Source organism: Sebastes fasciatus, chromosome 6, assembly GCF_043250625.1.
Source record: "Sebastes fasciatus isolate fSebFas1 chromosome 6, fSebFas1.pri, whole genome shotgun sequence".
NCBI classification, from domain to species: Eukaryota; Metazoa; Chordata; class Actinopteri; order Perciformes; family Sebastidae; genus Sebastes; species Sebastes fasciatus.
The window spans coordinates 31,411,479-31,435,596 of NC_133800.1; the positions used below are offsets into that span (position 1 = coordinate 31,411,479).

The 24,118-nt window shown below is 39.0% G+C and overlaps 1 protein-coding gene and 1 long non-coding RNA gene across 6 annotated transcripts in view; one reads left to right on the top strand and one right to left on the bottom strand.

Annotated features, from left to right (window-relative positions):
• Positions 1 to 7,429: 7,429 nt before the first annotated feature.
• LOC141769806 (ADP-ribosylation factor-like protein 15) overlaps positions 7,430 to 24,118 on the top strand; it is a 139,881-nt gene continuing 123,192 nt past the window's right edge. Inside the window, exons 1-2 of one of the 4 annotated variants that reach the window (XM_074639235.1) lie at positions 7,434 to 7,850; positions 8,209 to 8,268. In XM_074639235.1, the coding sequence (XP_074495336.1) occupies positions 7,839 to 7,850; positions 8,209 to 8,268 (72 nt within the window). In that variant the 5' untranslated portion in view covers positions 7,434 to 7,838. Of the gene's footprint in view, positions 7,851 to 8,208; positions 8,269 to 19,081; positions 19,309 to 24,118 lie in introns of those variants that run through there. The other 3 variants (XM_074639234.1, XM_074639237.1, XM_074639236.1) reach the window with 3 other exon arrangements.
• On the bottom strand, positions 8,202 to 9,763 carry LOC141769807 (uncharacterized). Of its 2 annotated transcripts, XR_012594334.1 has the most exons (4): positions 9,664 to 9,763; positions 9,023 to 9,343; positions 8,647 to 8,754; positions 8,202 to 8,301 (listed from the first exon to the last, which is right to left on the bottom strand). It is a non-coding gene; the product is annotated as an uncharacterized LOC141769807 (long non-coding RNA). The 2 variants fall into 2 exon arrangements; XR_012594333.1 differs by lacking the exon at positions 8,202 to 8,301 and having other exon boundaries at positions 8,532 to 8,754.

A 24,118-nucleotide genomic window follows, 5' to 3' on the forward strand; every position in this document is an offset into this window, starting at 1 on the left:
TGACTAGTCGAGGGAGGAGCTACAAGATGCAGAGATCATCCAACCCCAGACATCACAAATCAACTCACCTGACAGAGACTGCCATGATAAAGCTTTTTCCAGACCTATTGAGTGCTCCATACTCCACAAAACAGACCACAGACGAGCATCACCAGCCTAAGAGGATGATTTGTTACATTTAGAAAGAGTTGTTTTGTGAACAGGGAGATTTTATTTATTTATTTATTTATTGAAGATAATTTATTAATTTACAAACATAATATAATATAAGATAAGATAAGATATTCCTTTATTAAAGGGGATAGTGCAAAAAACAAGATGCATCAGCTAACAGTAAAAAAAAAAAAAGAGCTAAACAAAGTGTAACAAAATATGAACCATTTAAATAGAAATAAGTATAAAAATAGGAGCAGTATATACAGTAATGACAATAAACAGACTATTAACAAAATTGCACAAGTGGAAAATGATATTGCACAGTGAGAAGATATCAATGAATGAATGAATGAAATTCCACCTGAAGGATTAAGGCATTGTAACCTAAACGCAATGACACCTCTTAACATACAAGGCACAAATGGATAGGAAAGATAACTTAAATTATATAAAATAATAAATAACAAAAATAAAAGAGTAGAAAATAATTACATTTTTAATTTAATAATTAAAAAATAAAAAAAAATAAAAAAAATAAGACTGCACTCTTCCATTGTAGCTCTATCATCATAAATACATACATTAAGACTAAAGTGGTAACACAGGGCCATAGCTATTTCTAGATTTTAAAACACACTGAGATCAAAAGTTCAAGTCCCCTGATTGTATTTTTCATATTTTGTTTAGTTCAATTTCCTGTAAATTATACCTAAATTTAATTTCCACACATTAATGTGTGTTATGTCTAAAAAATGCTATATCAAAGCCATCTCTGTAACACAATTCTGATGGGGAAAATAATAAACTTATATATTCGATGGAATCAGTCTATAAAACCCCACAATGTGTAAGATTTTAACTGCCGAATGTAAGTGCCTATTAGGCTGCTAAAACCCCTCAAATTCCCAGAAAAGTCGCAGAGGACATGACCCCAAGTGTCCTCACTCAGTGGTAGTTACAGCCTTGTTGGGAACCAGTGAGCCATGCCCACTTCTATGACTCAGATGTGTACTGAAGTATGGAAACGCAGTCAGCTTTGACGCTCTTGTTCAACTGGCTGTCATATAGTATTAATCACTAACTGGGCAGCCAGTCATAGAAAACATTTCCTTCTTGCAAATTTTATTTTTTAAGATTAGTATTATAAAGTTGAGGCCAGTATGCTATTCTCAGTCATGAAGCCCGAAGCCCCATCTGGTTTAGCAATTAAAGATAAGAATGCAACAGATGTAGATGGTTGGATGTCAGGTTAACCTCGCCAACCTTTGTCGTGTTCCATCATCTGAAAGGAATGTCATCTAAAAAACACTGACATCATGCTGACTGGTTCCCAGTGATATGGCGCAACACTCATACCATTATTATAAGACTGAGCAGTACTCACTTACTGAATGTCTCTATTTCAGTCTAATATCGATAATCACCAACCTAAAAATACACAAATACATCTATTGATCATTTAAACAGGCCTTTATTCTGTCCTAGACATGAATGGCTAAATATCAGTTTTAGTCTCCACCAGTGACCATTAATGACTCAACAAAGCTCCCCAAAGAAATATCTGTAGCTACAAAGGACACACAATCAATAATCCATGCTTCTGTGTGGTGGATGTGAGTTTGTTATACCCAGCAAATGATGATTATTTTATGAGATTGCCGTTCAGTTGACATCTTTATTGTCCCACTTAGAGGACATTGGTTTTTGCAGCAGAAACATAAAACAGGAACATGACAGGAGAAGTCTCCTGGCCATTAATATTTAAAAAGACTTTGTTTTGGGTGGAATGGTTTATTGATGAGATGTAGATGAACTGTAATAATACTATTACATTTTATTTATAGAGCGCTTTGCATGAAACTCAAAGACACTTTACAGTTAAAATGATCACAAATAAGAACAAAATATAAAAAACACATAACACTAATTACACATTAAAAGCAGCTCTAAAAAGTTGAATTTTGATTTGAACGTGGACAGGTTGGTGCCGTCTCTGATGTGTGTGGGGAGTGAGTTCCAGAGGGAGGAGGGCAGCTATGGCGAATGCTCTGTTGCCCCCAGGTCTGGTGCTTGGTCCTGAGAGGTGGAGACAGGAGGTTGGCATCAGAGGAGGTCGGTGAGGTAGGAATGGGCCTGGTTATGGACGGCTTTGTGAGTGAAGAGAAGGACTTTGAATTGGATCCGTTGTGAGACAGGGAGCCAGTGGAGGTTCTGGATGTACTGGAGTTTATTTATTACTTTGGATGATGAGTCGTGACGGAGCTGTTGCTTGTAATCAGCAGGAAATAACAGACACCTTTGACATGTATCTCCCTAAGCTGTTCAGTTTGCATTAGTCATGTAGCCAATATCTTTAAATTAGACAGGGGTCTGTCCCATCAACTAATATGTGATGCAACTCAAATGCACAGCTTCAAAGGACATAAACTGGTGATCCAAGAGTGAAGGTGGCTCTGACATTGGCCAGGATAATTTTAAAGGTGAAAAGTGTATATTTTTATAACGCTTAATTTTATAATTTAGATCAAATAGTTAGGACATTCATTTTAATGGTCTAATGGTGCAGTAAGGACACATCTTACTTAAACAGCTTCAGGGCGTGATGTCTATGAAACCCATAGTGTAACCTGCCTTATGGAGCCACTAACTAACTCATAACCATTCCTTTAAATGGAGAGTTTAATGTCCCATGAGCTATATGCATTTCGTGGGCTTTTACACAAACTAAAAGTTGTTTTCTTTTAGGCTAATATAATCAGATATGCAGATATACAACCTAAACCAATGGTTCCCAGCCTGGGGCTCCCGATTGTGAGGCCTTCTTGTTTTTAAGGGGTGTAAGACGACCTTTTAAAAAAATATACAGTTGGCCTATATCTCAGCATTTTATACATTTCTGTGAAGAAAAATAAATGAAATTGTTATTTTTAAAGTTTGGATTATTATGTAAGATATAAACAAGATAAGGGCACAGCGAAGACCTGAAAACAAGTTATATTTACAGAGCTGTCCCTCTCGGCTGAACAGTCTCGTCCTGCATTAGAAAAGTACGTAGTTAAAACAACCAAAGAGCTGATAGAACAATGACCAAGCGTCAGGGAAAAGAAAACACTGAATTTGTCAAAAAAGAAACCTATTAAGTATGAATGATTGTTAAAATATAAAAAAAAACAATACATACTACAGACAGATTTGCATTAAAAGTTCCTAAAAATAACAGGAAAGCTCCTCTCCGATGCAATATTCACAGAGAATAATCTGCTCAAAATTCATCCAAATCGCTCGTTTTACACAAACTTCCTGCAGTTCTTGCGTTCACTATCTGGGTTAATTGTACACTTTATCAGTTGTTCTGTGCTGTTATTGTTATGCATTGAATATAATATATGAAATATTCATAAAATATGTCACTTAGGGGGTCGTCAGTTTACTCAATGATAGAAAAGGGGTCTCTTGAGGAAAAAGGTTGGGGACCACCGACCTAAACCACCCATTATGTGATTAGTTGACATCCTGTTACATGAACATCTCCTTTGGGAAAGATGTAACTGAATAACACAACAAGGCCTGTCATGATGATGTGCACTTTCCTCTGGTAGATGCTGCCCCCTTGTGGCTATTTTTGAGTTTTATTCAGAGACGAGGCTTATGAATTCTTCACATCTGGTAGAAATAACATTAAATTAAATCTCTCTTTTCTTTCCTCTCACATAAAAATATTGTTTTTGGATCTATGACTATGTTATGGCATGTTCTCTGGCTTACTCACTGATACTGTATGGCGAAACGATTCTGTATATTGGAGAACAGAGTACATGTTTGGCCCAAGTGAGTCAATAAATAAAAAGTAAATTAAATAAATAACATTAATGATAACAATATAAATCACAATAAAGAAAGGTTTTGGTTCAAATCATCATTAAAAATACTAATCTAATGTTTCTGAAAGTGCTCAAAGCTTTCAAGAATGCATCTGCACCTTATTGCTGTCACATTTTGTACCTAAAGTAAGCAATTATATTGCATTAAATATGAAATGTGAACTATGATATGCTGTGATATGGCCTTATAATCATGCAAATCATGCATGGGAGCACCTGTAGCGCAGGTAGAGCAGATTGTCCATTAATATTAGGGGCTACTTATGTCTATTTGTCAAAATGTCCTTGAGCAAGAGTTCAAATAACTCGTGATGTGTGTGTTTATGGGAAAAATGTGAGTCATTGGACAAAAGCCTCGTCCAAATGAATGTAATGTAAACCATTGCTTTACTCAACCACCATAACATTTCACTAGAGGCCACCAGAGGTCTCTCCTCTCACATTTGACTGTGTCATAAGAAGAAAACATATTCAATTGACACATGCTTGAATATGGTGCATATTAGAATAAATGTCTTCTTGTGTCTTCTAAACATCCTCCGTACCTGTGTATGCAGAGGACATCCAGTTCAACCTCCCACTTAAGGGAGATTTCCTTTATAGCACAGCTCATGAAATATTGAAGACGAGCGCGTGGTCTACAGGGAACAGGAATTTCTTCAGTATGCAGCACGCATCACATTAGCAGACTTACGATTTATACTGTTCCTCTAATCAGGATGATATAGAGTAATTGCTTTGTCTGCGCTCAATGTTTGCTTCCCACTAGATAATTCTTGCTAATTTTTATCCTGCTAATTTGGCTTTATCTTGTGTGATGGCTTTCCAGGTCCAAAGAGGGTTTTCTCAGAATGTGCAGAATGTTAATGGGAGGAATGTAAATCAGATTAACATTGTGTTGAAGGGGCCATAGAGTTAGTAATGCTGGCATACCTCTTCAGTATTTCTTTTATGTGGCTCTTTTGAAAGAGAAACAGCACACTTGGCTGTATACAGTAAGCAAATCGAGGACTCAAATGCTGCTCTGACACTTGATACACATCACAAGGTTTTGTATTCATCAAGCAAACGCACATCCTCTCCTTTATCCACCGTCTTCTCTCTGTGACATCTGTGCTCAGGCCTACGTGCTTCAGAGGAACCAGTCTTTGACTTTGAACTGTGATTATACTCGTTGTGTCATCCCCTTTCATTCATTATGTATTGTGTAATGTATTATGTCTCAGGCTGTTGCATTTGGTGCTGCTTCAGGCTCGATAATACTGTGGAAAATTGCATGAATGTGTAGGCACAAGGTCAGAGTCTTTAGTTTGGTGTTGGTTTACTTCAAAATGGAAAATAGATGCAAGTGTGATTCAACACAGAGCCACCTAGTGGTGCAATACATTTTGGGATAACTAGATATCCCAAAGGTTGAAAATGTGGTGATATTATTTTGTAATAACTTGTGTAAATTATTTTAGGAAACAACTTTAACTTTTTGTCTTGCTTTAAAGAAGACTTGCTTTCATTGAATTATACTGAAAGTTTATTTTTATTTTATTAAAATATTTGTATTCTACCCTGTTTTTATTGCATTTTAATGTCTGTGCTTGCTGCCTTTTAATGTGTTTGTCTAAATGCTTTATACAATCTGATGTAAAGCACTTTGAATTTAATTGTATGTTTGAAAAGTGCTATACAAATAAAGGTTATTACATAGGGTATATATGGATCTGTATATCCATTCAGTATTTATTTCTTTGCTCTATTTGTATTGTTTACACTTAAAGAACACTTGACTTGTATATAGGCTTTTTTTATTTTATAGTTATTTTATTGTTGGTCATTGGTGCTTTATATATACATTTCTAAAAATATTTATATAGGCTATACACCTATTTTTTCCCCACTACTTGTGTGCCCAACAGTCCTGTCTATTCTTCACCTTTATTTGTCCAGCTTTGCTGTCCTTGTCCATAGATGATATTTCTATTTCTGTGTAAGTACGCTTAGAAAGATACATAAAACTGGCGTCATATTCCTTGTATGTATGTATTTGGCGATAAAACCGATTCTAATTGAGGGTTTTCATAAATATATATATATATATATATATATATATATATATATATCAGAGATATAGATAGATAGATGTACTTTATTGATCCCAAATTGGGAAATTATTGTGTTAGGTTGTCCAGGAAATGCACAGGAACAGTACATAAAATGTACATGTCAACACTAGAGAAATATATCCATAGAATACAAAATATAAAGAATATTGGAATACACTATAAATTATACCCGACTACTACAACTAGCATTAAAAAAACTAAATTATAAACATAGAATAGCTCACTATATACATTAGCAAGTGTGCAATAAGTGTGCAATAACTTAAATATCTTATTAGAGATGGTTCTAGTTTACCAGAAAGTTTGTCTTCTTCCCTTGAAAATCACACTGCTGTGTCACCTCTGTAATGTTTTATGAGTTAACCCTGTAGATCTATAAATTGGTTGTTACATCACTGATAAGAGGACATGACAAAGTCTTCTCCTCTACTGGAGAGATACGGTATTACTATTTTATTTTTTAAAACAATATTTTTATTGAATTTTACATATAAACATATATACATATATACACATACAGACAGAATAACAATATTAATAATTAAATTATACAATTAAATGTTAGTCAGAATTTCCACAGTAATCAAAGAAAGAGAGACATGACATTTCATATATTTCACATATCTAACAAAGAAAAAATTAAAGATAAGACAAAATAAATAAATACCTCAAAGAAGAAGAACACAACAACACAACAATTTCAACAACAGCAGATAATGTATTATTAAAATAAATGATAATAATCACAATGAACACATTAGACCCACAACTTACTTCTGAAACTCAAATTAAAATGCATGTCTGCTGTTGCGCAAAGCGCTACAGGAACAGCTTTGTTCCAGCTGCAATTGTTCATTTAAATAAGTCCTAGCAGCTTTTGCACATATTTATGGAAAGTTTATCCATTTTCATTTATTGTGTCTTTTTTGTCCTGATATTTCAGTGTTTTTTTTATATTGTTCGTGTGGCCTTTTTTTTGCTGGGTCCTGATCCCAGTAAGCCTTTGAGTACTCTTTGTCATGTTTTTGGTATGTCTGTCTCTTGTCTGTGCTCTACCTTATTGTCAATACGGATGTCATCCTCTATTTTTGCTGCAAAACAAATCTACCTACGGGTACAAATAAAGTCACCTGAACCTGTTTGGGGAATACCTTCTTAAAAAGCATAAAAGTCGCTTAGAATAAAGCCCTGTTTGTTTTCTAGCAGCAGTTCCTCCTCAGAATGAAAATAGCCACCATGTGTTTTGGTCATGTGACCACGCTACGTGCGCAGACCGACGTGCGTGACGTCACGTTGTAGGCTTCGCTAGTTTCCTCAACCAAACACTCGAACTGATATCTGTGTGATAAAAACACTGGAAGTCAGCCGGTGGACGAAGAGGACAAGAAAGCTGTTTTATCAGGATAAAAAGCAGCCGAACCGAGCCGTCCTCGTCGTTACTAAGGAGCTGAGTCGTTTCTGTTTCTGTAACTTGTCTTAGAAGAAGAAGAAAGACGGAGGAAACCGCTGCTTTTAAAGCCTCCGAAAGGGCTGCTTTCTATTCTTTGCTCCTCTGGCTTTGTCGAAAGGCGGGGAATACAAAGCGACGTGTGCTCAAATCTATAACATTTTGGACTCGTTTGAAAGCAAAAACGGGATTACTACAGAGCCAGTTCGTGGTGCTGTGACTGGTCAGCGATAGTACATGGATTATCTGGTGAGTAGATGAATGGAAACAACCAAAACACTGCCTCTAACGTTTGCTTTTCTATCAGTTATCACACAGTGATGTCACTCAGGTGCTGGGTAACAATGAGATGTAAAACCGGTTGTTGTTTTATGCTAATGTGTCAGGTCTATCCTGTAGCTTTATACCTATCAGTGTTGTGTGAACAAGGTCTAACTGGTTGACCCACACTCCCATCTGTTTACACGTGAAACACTAGCTCTCTAGCTACACCCTTTAAGTGTTAGCTAGCTAACTTATGTATGGATGTGACTGTTATATGTGGCATGAAGCTGCTGTTTTCCACACAGCTGCAAAACTCACTGTTGCAAAACTCACTGTTTTGCAGCTCTGGACAAAGCAGTGTTGGATTAGGAGTCAGACTTCAGGAGTCAAGAGGTCATTGGAAGTGAGATATTAGTCTCCTGCATATTTGTAATACCTGTGACCAAATGAATTATTACAGTCCAGACTATACTGTGCCATCTTTAGTCTGGGAGATTATGGTTTATGCCCACATTGTCATCAGTGTTGTGTGAATTTATGTATGTATGTAACTGTTATATGTTGCATGAAGCTGCAAAACTCAATGTTTGCAGCTGAGGACAAAGCTGTGTTGGATTAGGAGTCAGATTTGGCAGTCAAGAGGTCATTGGAAATGAGACATTAGTCCCCCTGCATATTTGTAGTATCCCACCCACGCTCAAAAATGATATTCTGTTCTTTATTTCTATTAACATCCCTCTCAAGGAAGTGAGATATTAGTTTTCCTTCATATTTGTAATACCTGTGACCAAATGAGTTATTACAGTCCAGAAAATACTGTGCCAGCTTTAGTCTAGCTAATTTATGTATGTATGTAACTGTTATATGGAGCATGAAGCTGCTATTTTTTCTCAAAACTCACTGTTTTGCAGCTGGGGACAAAGCTGTGTTGGATTAGGAGTTAGAGTTGGGAGTCAAGAGGTCATTGGAAATGAGATATTAGTCTCCTGCATATTTGTAATACCTGTGACGAAATGAATTATTACAGTCCAGACTATACTGTGCCAGCTTTAGTCTGGGAGATTATGGTTTGTGCCCACATTGTCATCAGTGTTGTGTGAATTTATGTATGTATTGACTGTTATATGGAGCATGGAGCTGCTATTTTTCCACAAAACTCACTGTTTTGCAGTTGAGGACAAAGCTGTGTTGGATTAGGAGTCAGACTTTTGAGTCAAGAGGTCATTGGAAGTGAGACATTAGTCCCCCTGCATATTTGTAGTACCCCACCCACGCTCAAAAATGATATTCTGTTCTTTATTTCTATTAACATCCCTCTCAAGGAAGTGAGATATTAGTTTTCCTGCATATTTGTAATACCTGTGACCAAATGAGTTATTACAGTCAAGGCTATACTGTGCCAGCTTTAGTCTAGCTAATTTATGTATGTGTGTAACTGTTATATGATACATGAAGCTGCTATTTTGCAACAAAACTCACTGTTTTGCAGCTGAGGACAAAACTGTGTTGGATTAGGAGTCAGATTTGGCAGTCAAGAGGTCATTGGAAATGAGATATTAGTCCCCCTGCATATTTGTAGTATCCCACCCACGCTCAAAAATGATATTCTGTTCTTTATTTCTATTAACATCCCTCTCAAGGAAGTGAGATATTAGTTTTCCTTCATATTTGTAATACCTGTGACCAAATGAGTTATTACAGTCCAGAAAATACTGTGCCAGCTTTAGTCTAGCTAATTTATGTATGTATGTAACTGTTATATGGAGCATGAAGCTGCTATTTTTTCCTCAAAACTCACTGTTTTGCAGCTGAGGACAAAGCTGTGTTGGATTAGGAGTTAGAGTTGGGAGTCAAGAGGTCATTGGAAATGAGATATTAGTCCCCCTGCATATTTGTAGTATCCCACCCACGCTCAAAAATGATATTCTGTTCTTTATTTCTATTAACATCCCTCTCAAGGAAGTGAGATATTAGTTTTCCTGCATATTTGTAATACCTGTGACCAAATGAGTTATTACAGTCCAGACTATACTGTGCCAGTTTTAGTCTGGGAGATTATGGTTTATGCCCACTTTGTCATCAGTGTTGTGTGAACAAGGTCTAACTGGTTGACCCACACTCCCATCTGTTTACATGTGAAACACTAGCTCTCTAGCTACACCCTTTAAGTGTTAGCTAGCTATATACTTGTTTTATGTTGCATGAAGCTGCTATTTTTTCCACAAAACTCACTGTTTGCAGTTGAGGACAAATCTGTGTTGGATTAGGAGTCAGATTTGGAGTCAAGAGGTCATTGGATGTGAGATATGTAATGGAAATTCTGTCAATATTCCAAGATGAGTCCTAATGAACGTTGAAATCAAGATCCCAAACAGATGAAATGTCTTTGTTGTATTTTATTCTTGCAAGAAGAGGCACTGGTTATACAGAGTCACACAAAGTCTGCAGAAGAGTGCACTGCAGGAGATTATTACAATGTGATTATATAGAAATCTACAACAGGGACTGTGAGAAAAGGAGTTGTTTTACACAGATAAGGAGTTGTTTTACTCAGACAGTGTCCCAGTAAAAGTCAGCTAGTCTCCTGCATATTTGTAATACCTGTGACCAAATGAGTTATTACAGTCCAGACTATACTGTGCCAGCTTTAGTCTGGGAGATTATGGTTTATGCCCACATTGTCATCAGTGTTGTGTGAACAAGGTCTATCTGGTTGACCCGCACTCCCATCTGTTTACATGTGGAACAACAAGCTCTCTAGCTACACCCTTTAACTGTTAGCTAGCTATATACTTGTTATATGATACATGAAGCTGCTATTTCTTTCCACAAAACTCACTGTTTTGCAGTTGAGGACAAAGCTGTGTTGGATTAGGAGTCAGACTTGGAGTCAAGAGGTCATTGGATGTGAGATATTAGTCCCCTGCATATTTGTAATACCTGTGACCAAATGAATTGTTACAGTCCAGACTATACTGTGCCAGCTTTAGTCTGGGAGATTATGGTTTATGCCCACATTGTCATGGTGGGATGGGTGCTGCTGATAAACGGCAACAATAGAAAGGAAGTAGGGCTGTCAATCTATTAAATGATTAATTGCATGATTGTCTATGATTAATCGCAAATTAATCACATTATTATCTGATCTGTCAAGTATTTAATACTCCTATCAACATGGGAGTGGGCAAATATGCTTGCTTAATGCAAATGTATGTATATATTTTTATTGGAAATCAATTAACAACACAAAACAATGACACATATTGTCCAGAAACCCTCACAGGTACTGCATTTAGCATAAAAAATATACTTAAATCATAACAAAGCAAACTGAAACCAAACAGGCATCAACAGCTGTCAGTGTGTCAGTGTGCTGACTTGACTATGACTTGCCCCAAACTGCATGTGATTATCATAAAGTGGGCATGTCTGTAAAGGGGAGACTTGTGGGTACCCATAGAACCCATTTTCATTCACATATTCTGAGGTCAGAGGTCAAGGGACCCCTTTAAAAATGGCCATGCCAGTTTTTCCTCAAAATTTTGCGCAACTTTGCGTTATTTACCCTCCTTAGCGACAAGCTAGTATGACATGGTTGGTATCAATGGATTCCTTAGGTTCTTCACTCCAGCTTTAAAACTGAGCCCACTACATCCTAAATATCGCAAGTTGTGTTAATGCGTTCAAGAAAGGAGTGGCGTTAAAACGAGTTTGCGTTAACGCGTTATTATCGCGTTAACTTTGACAGAACTAAAAGGAAGTTGTAACTGAAGGCTTTCCCTGGGAATGTTTATATCCACAGGAAAAAAAAGGAGTACACAGACATTGTGTTGTCATCTCACAAGGGGGGACAGAAGGACAGTGTGAAATGGAGAGGAACTTGCCCACCCAGTGTTATCAGCTTGTTTATAAATGGGCCTCCCAAGACGTGGGACCTAAAAGGAACTTTGAACTTCTGCTTCATTGAGACGTTTCTTGTTGAGTCAAGATTACAAAGTCCTACCCGGCCGTCAGCTGGCACCAGAACAGTTGATGCAAACTGATTAATGTCTGGTTTGTCTGTGACCTCTGGCCTTGGAGTAACAAGTCTCGTGTGGGGAACAAAAGGGGACCAAAGTGGCTCATTCATAGTTTACATGAGTTATTCTGTAATAGGGCTGTGTATTGGCAAGAATCTGGGGATACAATACCCATCATGATACGGGGGGTTACAAACACACCACCATGCATAAAATATGAGTAAATAAAGTTTACTTTTTTATGCAATCAGAACAGTGGGATCTGCATTTGAGTTTATCACAGTCCCTGTAACATCCAACATCACAGCACTACTTTGAGAGGGCACATACACTGAGAGGGAGCATCTCTTTGCAAATGAAATAAGTATTGACTGAGTTCATCTTTGCATTTAAACTTTAAAGGCCCTGACACACTGAGCCGACGGTCAGTCGTCGGACAGTTTGGGGCCTTTGGTGAGCGTCCATTGGCCTAGTTTTCTTTATTTCATGTACGTATCATAACAACGGCTTGTATATTCGCACTCCTCGGTCTTCCATTTTTGAAATATGAATACAGACTACGACCGCCTGCTGGCCATGGAGAGTCATTTCATCTCACACAGGCGCAGAACATACGTGGTAACTGGCCGTCGGCTGTAGTCTTTGCGGTGTGTTTGAATACAACTTGACGGCCACGACAAAGGCGGCGTGAGGCGACTCAGCGGGCGGCCTTCGTTGCCGCTAGTTCTGTGATGTCGGGTTGGTGTGTACCCAGCTTTAAATAAAAACATCGATACAGTATCACACAACATAATATTGTGATACTCGATATTTTCTTACACCCCTATTCTGTAATCTCAGTTACAGGCTAATGGAAAGTTGTTGGTACCAAAGGTAAACACAGGAGGCCTTGTTGTCAAAGGGAGCACACTCGTGACATGAAATGATAGAAATTGATTTCACCTTCCTCAGCTCTCTTGTTTTCCTCTCGGCAAAGTGCGATAAGCTACAGCACCGCCCAGGAAAAAATGCATTTTCCAGTTTACTTGCTTGAGGATTAAAGATTTTCTGTGACAAACACACACACAGCTGTAACTCTGTAGACTGCTGGAGCCGAGTGCTTGGCTGTCCTCTGAGGTCAGGCACTCAATAGGCGCAGGGCCTCCTTTCCTGCTGTGCAACACTGGATATCTGGCACAAAACCCCGGCCAAAACTATGTCTCCCTCTTCCCTAGTAATCAATAGAAACTTGTCACTAAAACCCTTGATAAATTACGTCTCATTCATGCTTTTAAGTAAGGTTTTAGATCAGGTCAAGGTGTTTGGGATGAGTGGAAGCACACAATTATTGCACATTGCTGGGTAATAACTGGTTTGAATTATGACTAACAGAGATCAGGTTTATGGTGGATTCTGTTTCAGCTGGGAGCTGGAGCATATTAGAAGGACTGTACTACTCCTGCATAGTCAGCGCGGTGTTAAAAAAGACCACACAAAAAAAACAGCAGCACTGACAGAGGAATTTGGTACTAGCTGTTGCCATGACACAGCCTTCCCAAATTACAGTGTGCACTGTGTGGCCAACGCTAGGACCCTAACTTGTTGCAGACAGGACACGCTGAATGTGTTGAGAGGGCACTTTGTATGTGAGAAAACCAAATTATGGCTGTATTGTTCATTTCTAAAAGCCATACAAGAACATACAGCATTATTCCCCTGAGGCTTTACTTTGCCTATTACTGCTTAACACAGTTATGCTATACTATTCCATTGCATTATTTGTGCTCAGTAATTGATGGATGCAAATTCACAGCCTGTAGGCCATTTCTTCTATCTTACACAACATTTGCCTTTTTTGAAGAGATTACCAGCTATTTATTTCCGCTACACATGAGTGACTAAACCCTCAGGTGGACCACGTCATTTTTGTAGCTCTGCTGCCCTAAAGGAAGCTGCAAAAGCAAGCTGTTAAAGAAGCATTCATTTAGTCTGCTGTAGAGCAACCAGTATGTTTTTCTGTGGATTTATATTATGCCAAAGATTCAGCCAGACCAACCACCAGGCACTGACCTCAAACCATATGGTAATGATGGGTGTGACAGATAACTGAACAGAGCCTCATCCGCTATACTAGGCTGGCCCACACCTACTCATCTGGCTCATGTTCAGAGAGAATAAACAGCAGGGAAACTAAGGGAAAAGGAGCTAAAGGGTCATTTTATAGCAAGAAAGTGTTGTAAGATATTGTCTAATTAGATCAGTGTCTCTTGATTTCACTTCAGCAATTGCATTGAGCATTTGGCAACAATGAAATGATGCATTTTTCTTGCTTAACGTTTGACATATTTCACCATTTAGTGGTGAATCTGTATATTGGTATTATACCAAAGAGTGTAGAAGCAAAGAGACAAAACTCCAACAGCGCTGCCGCCATTATGGACTGAAAACGCCAATGAGTCTGTGGTCATGGATGTATTAAGAGACGTCTGTAAATCAGAGGCTTATATTTTTTGTTGTTGAGGTAAATCAACTTCCCAGTATGAACACTTAAATAATCCTCATTTAAATCATTATGTCCTAATAGTTGTAAAATGAACTAATAGCTGAATCCAGAGTTATTTTCCTCGGCGAACGTGCATCAAACCCACAGGACTGCACCGCCCTGCACGCTTATATGACATATCCGGTTCTTCCAGTTTCCTGCTTGCTGGAATAATGGATATATTGGCAGTAATTCATCTCTTTTATTATCTTATAATACACCCATGGGCTGTATGCTGTAAGCCTGTACCGTGGTGGATGTATTAACGTCTCTGTTCCCAAACAACAGGCCTATAAGCTAGTAGCTAGTAGTGCTAGCAGCATGACATAAACAGAGTTTAATGTAGTTGTAGGCTATTTACTGACACGCAGGGCAACAGCACAGGGCACAACCTCTTATACAGTCATGGTTTGTGGTCTATTGGACATATATTCTGGAGGTCCTTGACACGAAAAAGTTTGAGATTGCTCTCAAAATCTGTGTGCTAGATTTTTCTAACTTCCATTTATGTCCATCGCTCACTTCATGCTCCTCTAGGAAGCAGCCGGGCAAAAAAGTTTAATAAATAGATGAGTAAGTCAGTAAATAGTATGCATATTTATAACATTTTTAATGTTCAACACAGGTAATTTTGGTAGAGACATTAAATATATGACAATAGAATAGAAATAATTTAGTTTTACTTTTGTACGTCACTTTGTACTGGCTTCTGGTAGTCTGGTAGTTTTGTAGAGATGGTAAACCCTATATGTACTTTTTCCCTATTTCTGGAAAGTGAAAACATTTTAGACAGAAGGTATACCACAGGCATCAACTGAGAAGGCAGTTATTCAGCTGTCATTACTATTAATAGTTTTGTCAGGCTAAAATGACCAAACACCTGTTTTCAGTAAGTTTTCCCCAAGCTAGCTGCCAATTGTTTGCTTTGTCCCTTATTTCCTCTTTGTGTAGTTGATGTAGATTGAAACAGCATTCAGACTTGTATAATGTGAACTGGTTTGGCTGAATGGATGTTGAAAGTGTCATGGTTGGATTTTTGTATTTAGAGAAAATAATTGTCTCTTTGCAAGCTCTTATTTAGGCAGGATTCATATATTTTGGATGAATATGTGAAGGTTAGACCTCTGTAGCTCTCACACAGAATACCAATGTTGGACAGCGTTGAAAGGTTTAACATTAAAGGACTAGTGTGTATGATTTAGTGGCATCTATCAGTGAGGTTGCATATTGAAACCAACTGATTACCCCTCCCTTTCCAAGTGTGTCAGAGAACTACGGTGGCCTTCAGGTAATGTAAAAATGCGAAAGCCCCTTTCTAGATTCGGTGTTTGGTTTGTCCGTTCTGGGCTACTGTAGAAACATGGCGGAGCAACATGGCGAACTCCATGAAGAGGACCCGCTGCCTATGTAGATATGAAGGTTCATTCTAAGCTAACGGAAACACAATTCTTAGTTTCAGGTGATTATACACTAATGAAAATATACTTATGAATATTATATTCCACTCCTAAATCCTACACACTGTCCCTTTAAATTACAGTATATACTCTTGATCATTATTTTAAAATTCAGTATAAATTGGCATGTAGCACCAAGCAAGGCCTTAAAAACCATAATTTGCAGTTTTGCAGTGAAGAAAACACATTCCCGAGTTAAGTAAATAACCTAAAAATTATAAGTTTGATTGAAGAACCATAATTAGAAATGTGAGATCTCCTCTGATGATTGCTATCATTATGCTGGAAGCAGTTTAGTTCTTGATGCCACTAGCTTACAGGAGTTAACAGTTGGGAGGATATTTGTGTTCCACAGAAAATTGGCGGCATACAGTATGCAGCATTTTGGAGTAAAACATTAAAAGGCAGAGGCAGACAGTTTCCTGAGAGAGAGAGAGAGAGGGGGGTTATGACATGCAACAAAGGTCCCAGACTGGAACCGACCCGAGGCAGTTGTGTGGTATTCGGTTTATCAAGTCAGCACCTCCATGAAAATAACTTGTCTTAGTAGAAGCCTGCCTGTGTTTTTGGCTGACCGACTGTATTTCAGAGCAGATCCAAGGGCACACAGCAGGCTACAGCACACTGACATCTCACCACCAGGAAAGAGAGCTGATGGGAGGTTTTTGGCAGCATGTGAATACAGCTTGTTAGCCTATGGGATACAAGGCTGGTGTTACTTTTCTGCTCAGTTTGGTCCCCCATCTGACCGCGTTCCACACCTCGCTGGTGCCGTCTCCGCCAAGCGGAAGCAAACAAAAATGACCTATTGTATGCAGATAAGAGCACCAACATTTCAACAGTGTGTGCTTTTTTTTAATATGTGGATGGATATTAATCATTTACTTAATCCATCGACGAGAGCAGGTTTACTCAGGTTTTTTTTTATATTGACCTAAAGTTTGGCCCCAGTTCCTTAAACCTTTTCCTTTTATTTAAAGTGCATAGCCTCCAGGTGTAATGTAAAATACCATCTGTGAGCTCAACAGCATTCCTGAAGCCCCGTCCGTCCCTGATTTTAACCTGCCTGCAGCATGTGTCTGCTGGCTAACCCAGTGCAGTGATTCCCTTGTGTCTGTGGAGAGTGCTAGTGAGTCAGCAGCATCTTAGGCTGCTGGAGCAACATCAGTGTTGCTGTTGGGAGATAAGGGAATATTTATGGTTGTTTCATAATGCTATGATCGTGATCAAGCACAGGCACTTTGAGTTCATTTCATATTGGCATCCACATCAGTTGATGGACCATCGCTCTAACGAGGCATTAGCAAACTGTTTTCATATCTTTTATTGCACTTCATTTCCTTTGCGTTCTCTCGGGTCATAACCACTCTCATTGCCTTTCCTCGCTAGAAAAACAGATATGAGGGACGTGGATAGGTGGAGGTGGAGGGCTTTGTTGTCATTGGTTTATTATTCTGCTTTTATTTTATTTGAAGAGTTGTGGGATGGGTCCATAAAAAACATAAACGAATGCAGTTTGGTAATCAGTGACGCAAGCCTTTCATAGGAAAGCATATATTGCTGACATTCAGCAGTCAGCAACAGTCTTTTTGAGTCACACCCCCTAGAATAATCAGGTTGGGGGTCCCGACCCCCAGGTTGAGAACCACTTACATAAACTACTGTAGAACTAGGCTCTGCTGCCTTGTTACATATGTGTTGCACTACAAAAGCAGATATCCAACTGTGCTGTGTATGACATGCACTGTGCTGGATCTAAAGTCCCTTTATTCCTCTTTTCTTTTTTCTCTTTTTTTGAGAGGCTGAGAGAAAGAGATATGTGACAAAAGCTGGATTTGAACCCAGGAAGTCTTACTGGTCCTAAGGAAACGAGACATACAGTTTGCCCAGTGTTCAGGTCTTAAACCAGATGGCTTCATTATAATCTAAAATTAGATCTTAAAGTTGCTCATACAATATTCAGAGCATTAATATAGCATCAAACAACTATTGTCTATGTAAAGATATAGAGGAGTAATGTCTACCTGAGCAGAGAATGAAGTGGCTTTCCCTCTGTGTGTTGTAATTAGAGCTTCTCCGTGCATTGTTTACTGCACTGCTCTCATATGGCAATTACAGCTGATAACGCCAATGTCGCCGCCGCGGAAGCGTAGCGCCCACCCTTCAGTTCCCCCTCAGGTTAACACTGTTAGCTCTGTCAGCAGTATAGCATCGTTGTTTTCACTGTTAGTGATGTTAGCTGTCGCCATGTTGAGAGCCGTTGAGAGGCAATAGAAATGCTCCCAATCTTGCATTTAGCACCTTTAATTCGTCAGCAGATGACTTAAAACACTCCTTTTGATGCTTTCAAACTTTGAATTACTGCAATAATAATATTAGGTGGAATACATATACATATACTAATAGGCAAAGTTAAAATGAATTCTATGTTGCACACAAGGTTGGAAATGAACCGTTTGTCCACCTGCCACTGTGGCTGGTGGATTCCAACATATACCAACCACTCAATAGATAACCATTGTGTTTTTGGCTGGTGAGGCAAATCTAGCAAGCATTTGCAAATTCTTACCAGCATTTGGCTGGTGGCTGGTGCTAATTTCCAACCCTGGCAAGTTGCACATAATGCAATCAATTTGAGTTCTAAGCTACCTGTTGCTGGTGTAATTAGTTGACACATAGCCATATTTCTTTACAGTTTAATACTCTATTATATGTATGTATAACATGTATGTCAGCAGGTGGCTGTAGCAACTATTACTAGACAGCTGAGCTGACCATAACAAGCTATTTGAACATGACTCACAGTTCTTCCTGAACAGACAGACTTCCGACAAAGCGTCCCACAACAGTTATTGAAATCCCGACGACCGCCGTAAGCTCCAGTGGTCCATCCCTTCATCCTCCTCCGCACATATAGAAAGCGATGCTTTTCATACTTCATGGAGCTATGTATGTGTACAGTATGGGCATCGTGTGGGTGGGTAATGGTGACTAATCCAATTTGCAGTCTCATTCTGCATCCCTAGTTGTCACTGAGCCCTTAATCTCTGAGAGAAAGATCCCCACAAACTAATCTCAAGCTTGTGTCTGTCCGCTGATCCTTGTGGCAATAGTGTTTTTATCTTTCTATGAATGAATACGGGGGGTAAACACAAGACAACCCTCAATCACGCTCATCTGCACGCTTACAAAACCCCCCTCTGTAAAGCACCGATTTAAAAAAGAAATGGCTTGTGGACATGGGCTGCTGACAGTGAGACGCTGAAGGGCTGGACTCATGTTGTTGACCTGACAATGTTGTGCTCAGCTACTCTTGATCCTCCTCCATCCATTCATTTACTCCAGAGGCTTGGCTTGTTTGTTGCCGGGGGTTACGCTTGTTGCTGAGCACAATGTCGGAGCACATGCAGCTCTCCCTTGCCTTGTGCAGGATTGGGCTTTACACGGTAAGAAAACGCATACACGCTGCTATCTGTTTGTTGGAGAGCGGCAGGGATGTGGTGTGTTTTGTGTGTGCTGGATTGAATGCTGTTAGTTTCACCGTGGTTTTAATCTGGTGTGTTTTGAAGCAGATACTGACCAAGCGACAGTGGCTGCTGCTTCACTGTCGCTTGGTCTCTGAATGGAGAGTGCGCTCTGTTTCAGTCGAGTGGGTGTTCACGTAATATTAAGGTGGAACAGGTGGACGTCAGTTCTGTGAGATGTGAGATGTAAATTAGAGAACAAGCTGTCTTTGTTTCTATTCTCAGCCTTTTAAAGGTAAATGATGGTCCTTTTTTTGTTCCTGCAGCTCCTAGCAACTGGCTTGGTCAATGGTTGTAGTTCAGGTAGTCTTAAGTACAGTACACTTATGAATGGAGACATGGATATTATGCCACAGAGGCCATAGTGGAAATATTGTTGAAGTTTTTTGTTATTGCACTTGTGTGAGAGTGGTCAAAAATGAATGTTCAGCAACACTGCAGTTTTTATCTGTGATACTTACTTTAAATGTACACTCCATATTGATCAGTGTTACTCTACTGTAATCATTTTGAGTTTTGAGTTTTAACTTTTATTCAATTGTTTGCCTTTATGTTTTTTTTTGTCCCACGTTTTTAAATAGTTATATATTAACCCCAGCTGATGACTCATGTTGTGTATTGTCAGGTCCCCTGTTATTCCCTGACCAGCTGGTGAAGCTTTTTCCATGAACATCAACAGGGAGGCTTATTATGAAACAGTAATGTTTAACAGTAAAGCTATTTCTTGATGCCCATGATGCACATTTAATATTATATCTCATTCGTGACTCATCTTGTCAACCACACATGAATAAAATGAGTGGAAATACAGCAGATGGGTATTATGTTTACTGGAAGTGAAGGTGACAGAGACTGGGTGCTCTATTGAAGTCTTCTGGGGTCTTTTTGTGGATCATGTAGGCAGATGTATTCAACACTTTCCATGAGCACAGCCTATAGCAGTACTGTTCATGACTGGTATTCAATATGTTGAAAAAGTGCAAGATAGTTAAGTCACTGTAGAAAGACAGTTCTCAAGATATAACATTTTGAAGGCTGATAATAACAACTATTGTCGATGAGAACTATTTCCAGTGGCAGCTCGATAAACTATCATGAACCTGTTGTACTAATAGGATGGTTAACATCCACTGGACACGGTTATATTGCATTCCAGCTGTGTGGACCGCCTCACTCAAGGCTCAAGTGAGGTTTTCTTCTGCGCTATCATTTCCTGGCGGCTCATCAGACAGTAGGCTTCATTCATGATCCCCAGAGGATGCGGATCATGAACGTCTGTATAATACCGACAGACATTGCTATCCCTAGAGCTATGCTGTTGCGTCACAAAAAAATACTGTTAATATAAAAAATGAATGCAGTTGTGCCCTAATTAGCCTGGTAGCATGAATCATTTATAGAACATGTATTATGCTGTATTTTAAGTAGGTCTGCCCTCTCTTAGACGCTTAGTCGGTTGTTTTGGTCTCAGCCGACTGACGTTTCTTTACTTGATTTTAGTCCTTTTTTATGCTTTTTTTCATGCTTAATGACTTATTTCCAAGAAACTTATGAGCACATCTCTGGTGAACACAAGATTTAAAGTGGTGCTTTTGTGTGATTCTTTGTGGAGAAACTCAGTTTAACAGATCTGTCAATTAAATCCACTAATCGATTAGTCGACAAAATCGTATGTGTGTTAATTGTCTACAATCTTTTTTGGTTGAGGACAGTCCTAATTTTAAGTTACACAGGACTAAATAAGGTAAACAAGCATAAACAAAACATTGGTGCACAGAATTGAGAACCTCCAATGATGTCTCCCCCCCCAAATAACAACAAACTGAAAACTGAAAAATGATCGTCTTTAAACTCCTTTTGAAACTTTGAAATCAGTGCAGTCAATGCATGTGAAATGAAGGTCAAAACCCCCCCCTTTTGACCTTTTTTGTTAGTTTTCAGCCCGTCACTTAGATATACTGTGGGATTACTGAGTGCTTAAATGGGGATCAATATAAGTATATGGCTACCATGGAGACGTTCAAAGGAGTGATTGTTTCTATTGGCTTGCAGGCGTTGAGATTCAAACCCCTGCTGAGTCACCACAATATCCTGTGTGCAAAATCAAACTCCAACATGATGTGTGATGCTGTGGGAGAGGAGTGGTGTGATCCATTCCCAGTGCTGTTACATGTCTGCAATACAAATTTATAACTTAGTCGTGATAAAAAAAAAACTTCTGAGCCCAAAACCTTCAACATTTAGTGATTCAATCTTGACTGTACACTTAATGCTTAATAATAATAATAATAATAATAATAATTTGCTCCATCAGTCATTTCAAACCAGTATACTTTGCAGTTTAAGTTTATTGTCTTTAGCTCTGAACCGTCTGTATTAACAACAAACCACACTTGTTATTACTGAACATAGTCTTTCTGTTTTTGACGCTTTGGACTCTCCCATGTTCCCGCTAATTGTTCTCTGTAAAGTCACCCACTCACAGTGTGCACAATAAAAATAGCAGAAGCGACAGTATGTTAAGCCTTTGCCAACACTACTTTTCATCAGTCTATATAATCATAATGTCATTAACGCCTATCAGACTATGCAGAGGATGGGGCAGCATCGTTGGTGCCAAGAACCTACCGTATAGTATAGTCAATGCTTGTCCCATCTAATGCCATACCCTGCCTATTAGCTTAAACATTTCTATACCCGCAACAGGCATTTACAACCTTAAAATCTTATTCACAAGGTAAGAATTGAGGAGTTGGTGCTGGCACTGTAGGTTTCATCTGTATGGCACACATTAAGGGATAGTTTTGGTGTTTTGAAGCGGGGTTGTATGAGGTACTTATCCATAGTCAGTGTATTACCTACAGTAGATGGCGGTCGGCACGCCCCCAGTTTGGAGGAGCAGACAGGATTACACTCTTGCCAAAGCCACCAGATTCCATTGAAGAAAAAAAAAAAGCAATTTTACCTGCTGAACATGGTAGTTGCTCATCAAACTAACCGATCGAGGCAGCGGTAGACCAGCAACCCCCATGTTCTGCGAGGTAAAATTACTGAGTCTTGTGGCTTTGGTGAAAGCATAGATGGAGATAAGAGCTTCAGTTCCCCATTGGGAAGGGCCGCCTGACAGCAAGATAAATCTTTTCCGACGGGGAACTGAACTGAAAGTGAAACTTATCTATGCGCTCTCCAAAGCCAGCAGGCTCAGATGACAAAAACAAAACAGTATAGATACGTTTCACTTTCAGTTCAGTTCGCCGTCGGAAAATATTCTAAATATACACTTAAACGGATATCCAATTTTTAGGTGAGTTTTTCTTTTAGGTGGCTAAATTATGTTTTTCTGCCGTCCCCGTCTTCAGCACTGTATTGCTTTGCTCCGGTGCTGGTGCTCCTGTTTGTTTATTGATGCTTGGGACACGCCGACTGTCATCTACTGTAGGTAATACACCTACTATGGACAAGTACCTCATACAACCCCACTTCAAAACACCTGAACTATCCCTTTAAGTTTAAACAAATACTTCTTAGATTATCTCCTTTATGTACATATCTAACACAAAATGCAGCATAAAACAGACCATGTGATTTTTTTTTTTTTCAGTGCCAGACTACAGTTAGATTTTTGTTAAGTTCTTGGTGACAGCAGGTGCCATGATGGGACATTAGTATATGTGACCGTGTGCTGTGGGTACCATAGCGACTGCTCTTTGGACCCTGTCTTTGCAGGGTGCTTTAACCGTTAAGGGGTCTAAGTGATCGTATTAGGCACTTCGTGGTCACCTCATTATGTTATTAATGGAGTGGAAAATGGCTGCTCCACTGATTTGCTGGCTCCGATTCCCCCCCCCAGGCCCAGGCCACATCATTCAGACCAAGAGTCTTGAAGCTGGTTCATGCTTAATTTGGAAAGAAACCCGGTTGCACGCTACCTAAAACCTGGAACAACACGGATGCTGCAGCAGCTCCTCCATGCAAGACTGGTTGAACAAAGAGGAAATAGATTGACTTGTCAGATCCAGAGATTTCTTTATTGGACAATGGTGAGAGTTGAAGGCTGTAGGTTGTAAAAAAATTAGCTTATGCAGATAGTAGATAGTTGATAGTACACTCTGTAAATTAAATTTTACGACTCAACCCTGTGTCCCATAAAATTACGTTCCTATAAAACTAAACTGAATTCTCAATTATGTAAAAAACAAAACAAAAAAAGCAACTACACTACTTAGTTAGGTTTAGGCAACAGAACTACTGGGTTAGGTTTAGTAAAAAAACATCATGGTCTGGCTCAAAATGGCTACGTTTCACACAGGACACGAATAGTCTTCTGGGTAAAAGTCCTATGTTTGTTTGAGCCATCCAGCTCCCCACCTGCCCGCCAGTAGTGGACTTTCTCACTTGTCATACTCTTTATTATACCACGTAACTTTCAATAACGTTATTATTAAAGTAACTCTCATTAATGGTCGCTTGATATACTACATCACCTGCTCTGCGAGTCTCTCGTTGTACTACATCATTTGCTGCGTTCGTCTACGGACTTAAAAACGTATTTGTGATACGTCAAAGACGAACGCATATGCAACAAAATACATTTCCTTCCAAACGTACTTTAGAACACAGTTTGGCTGTATGGGGACGTCATTTTTAGGAGACAGTTATGGACAAGGTTATGGGATTATAGGTTATGAAAACAGAAAAATACAGAACAGTGTAATGTATGTCTATATCTTAC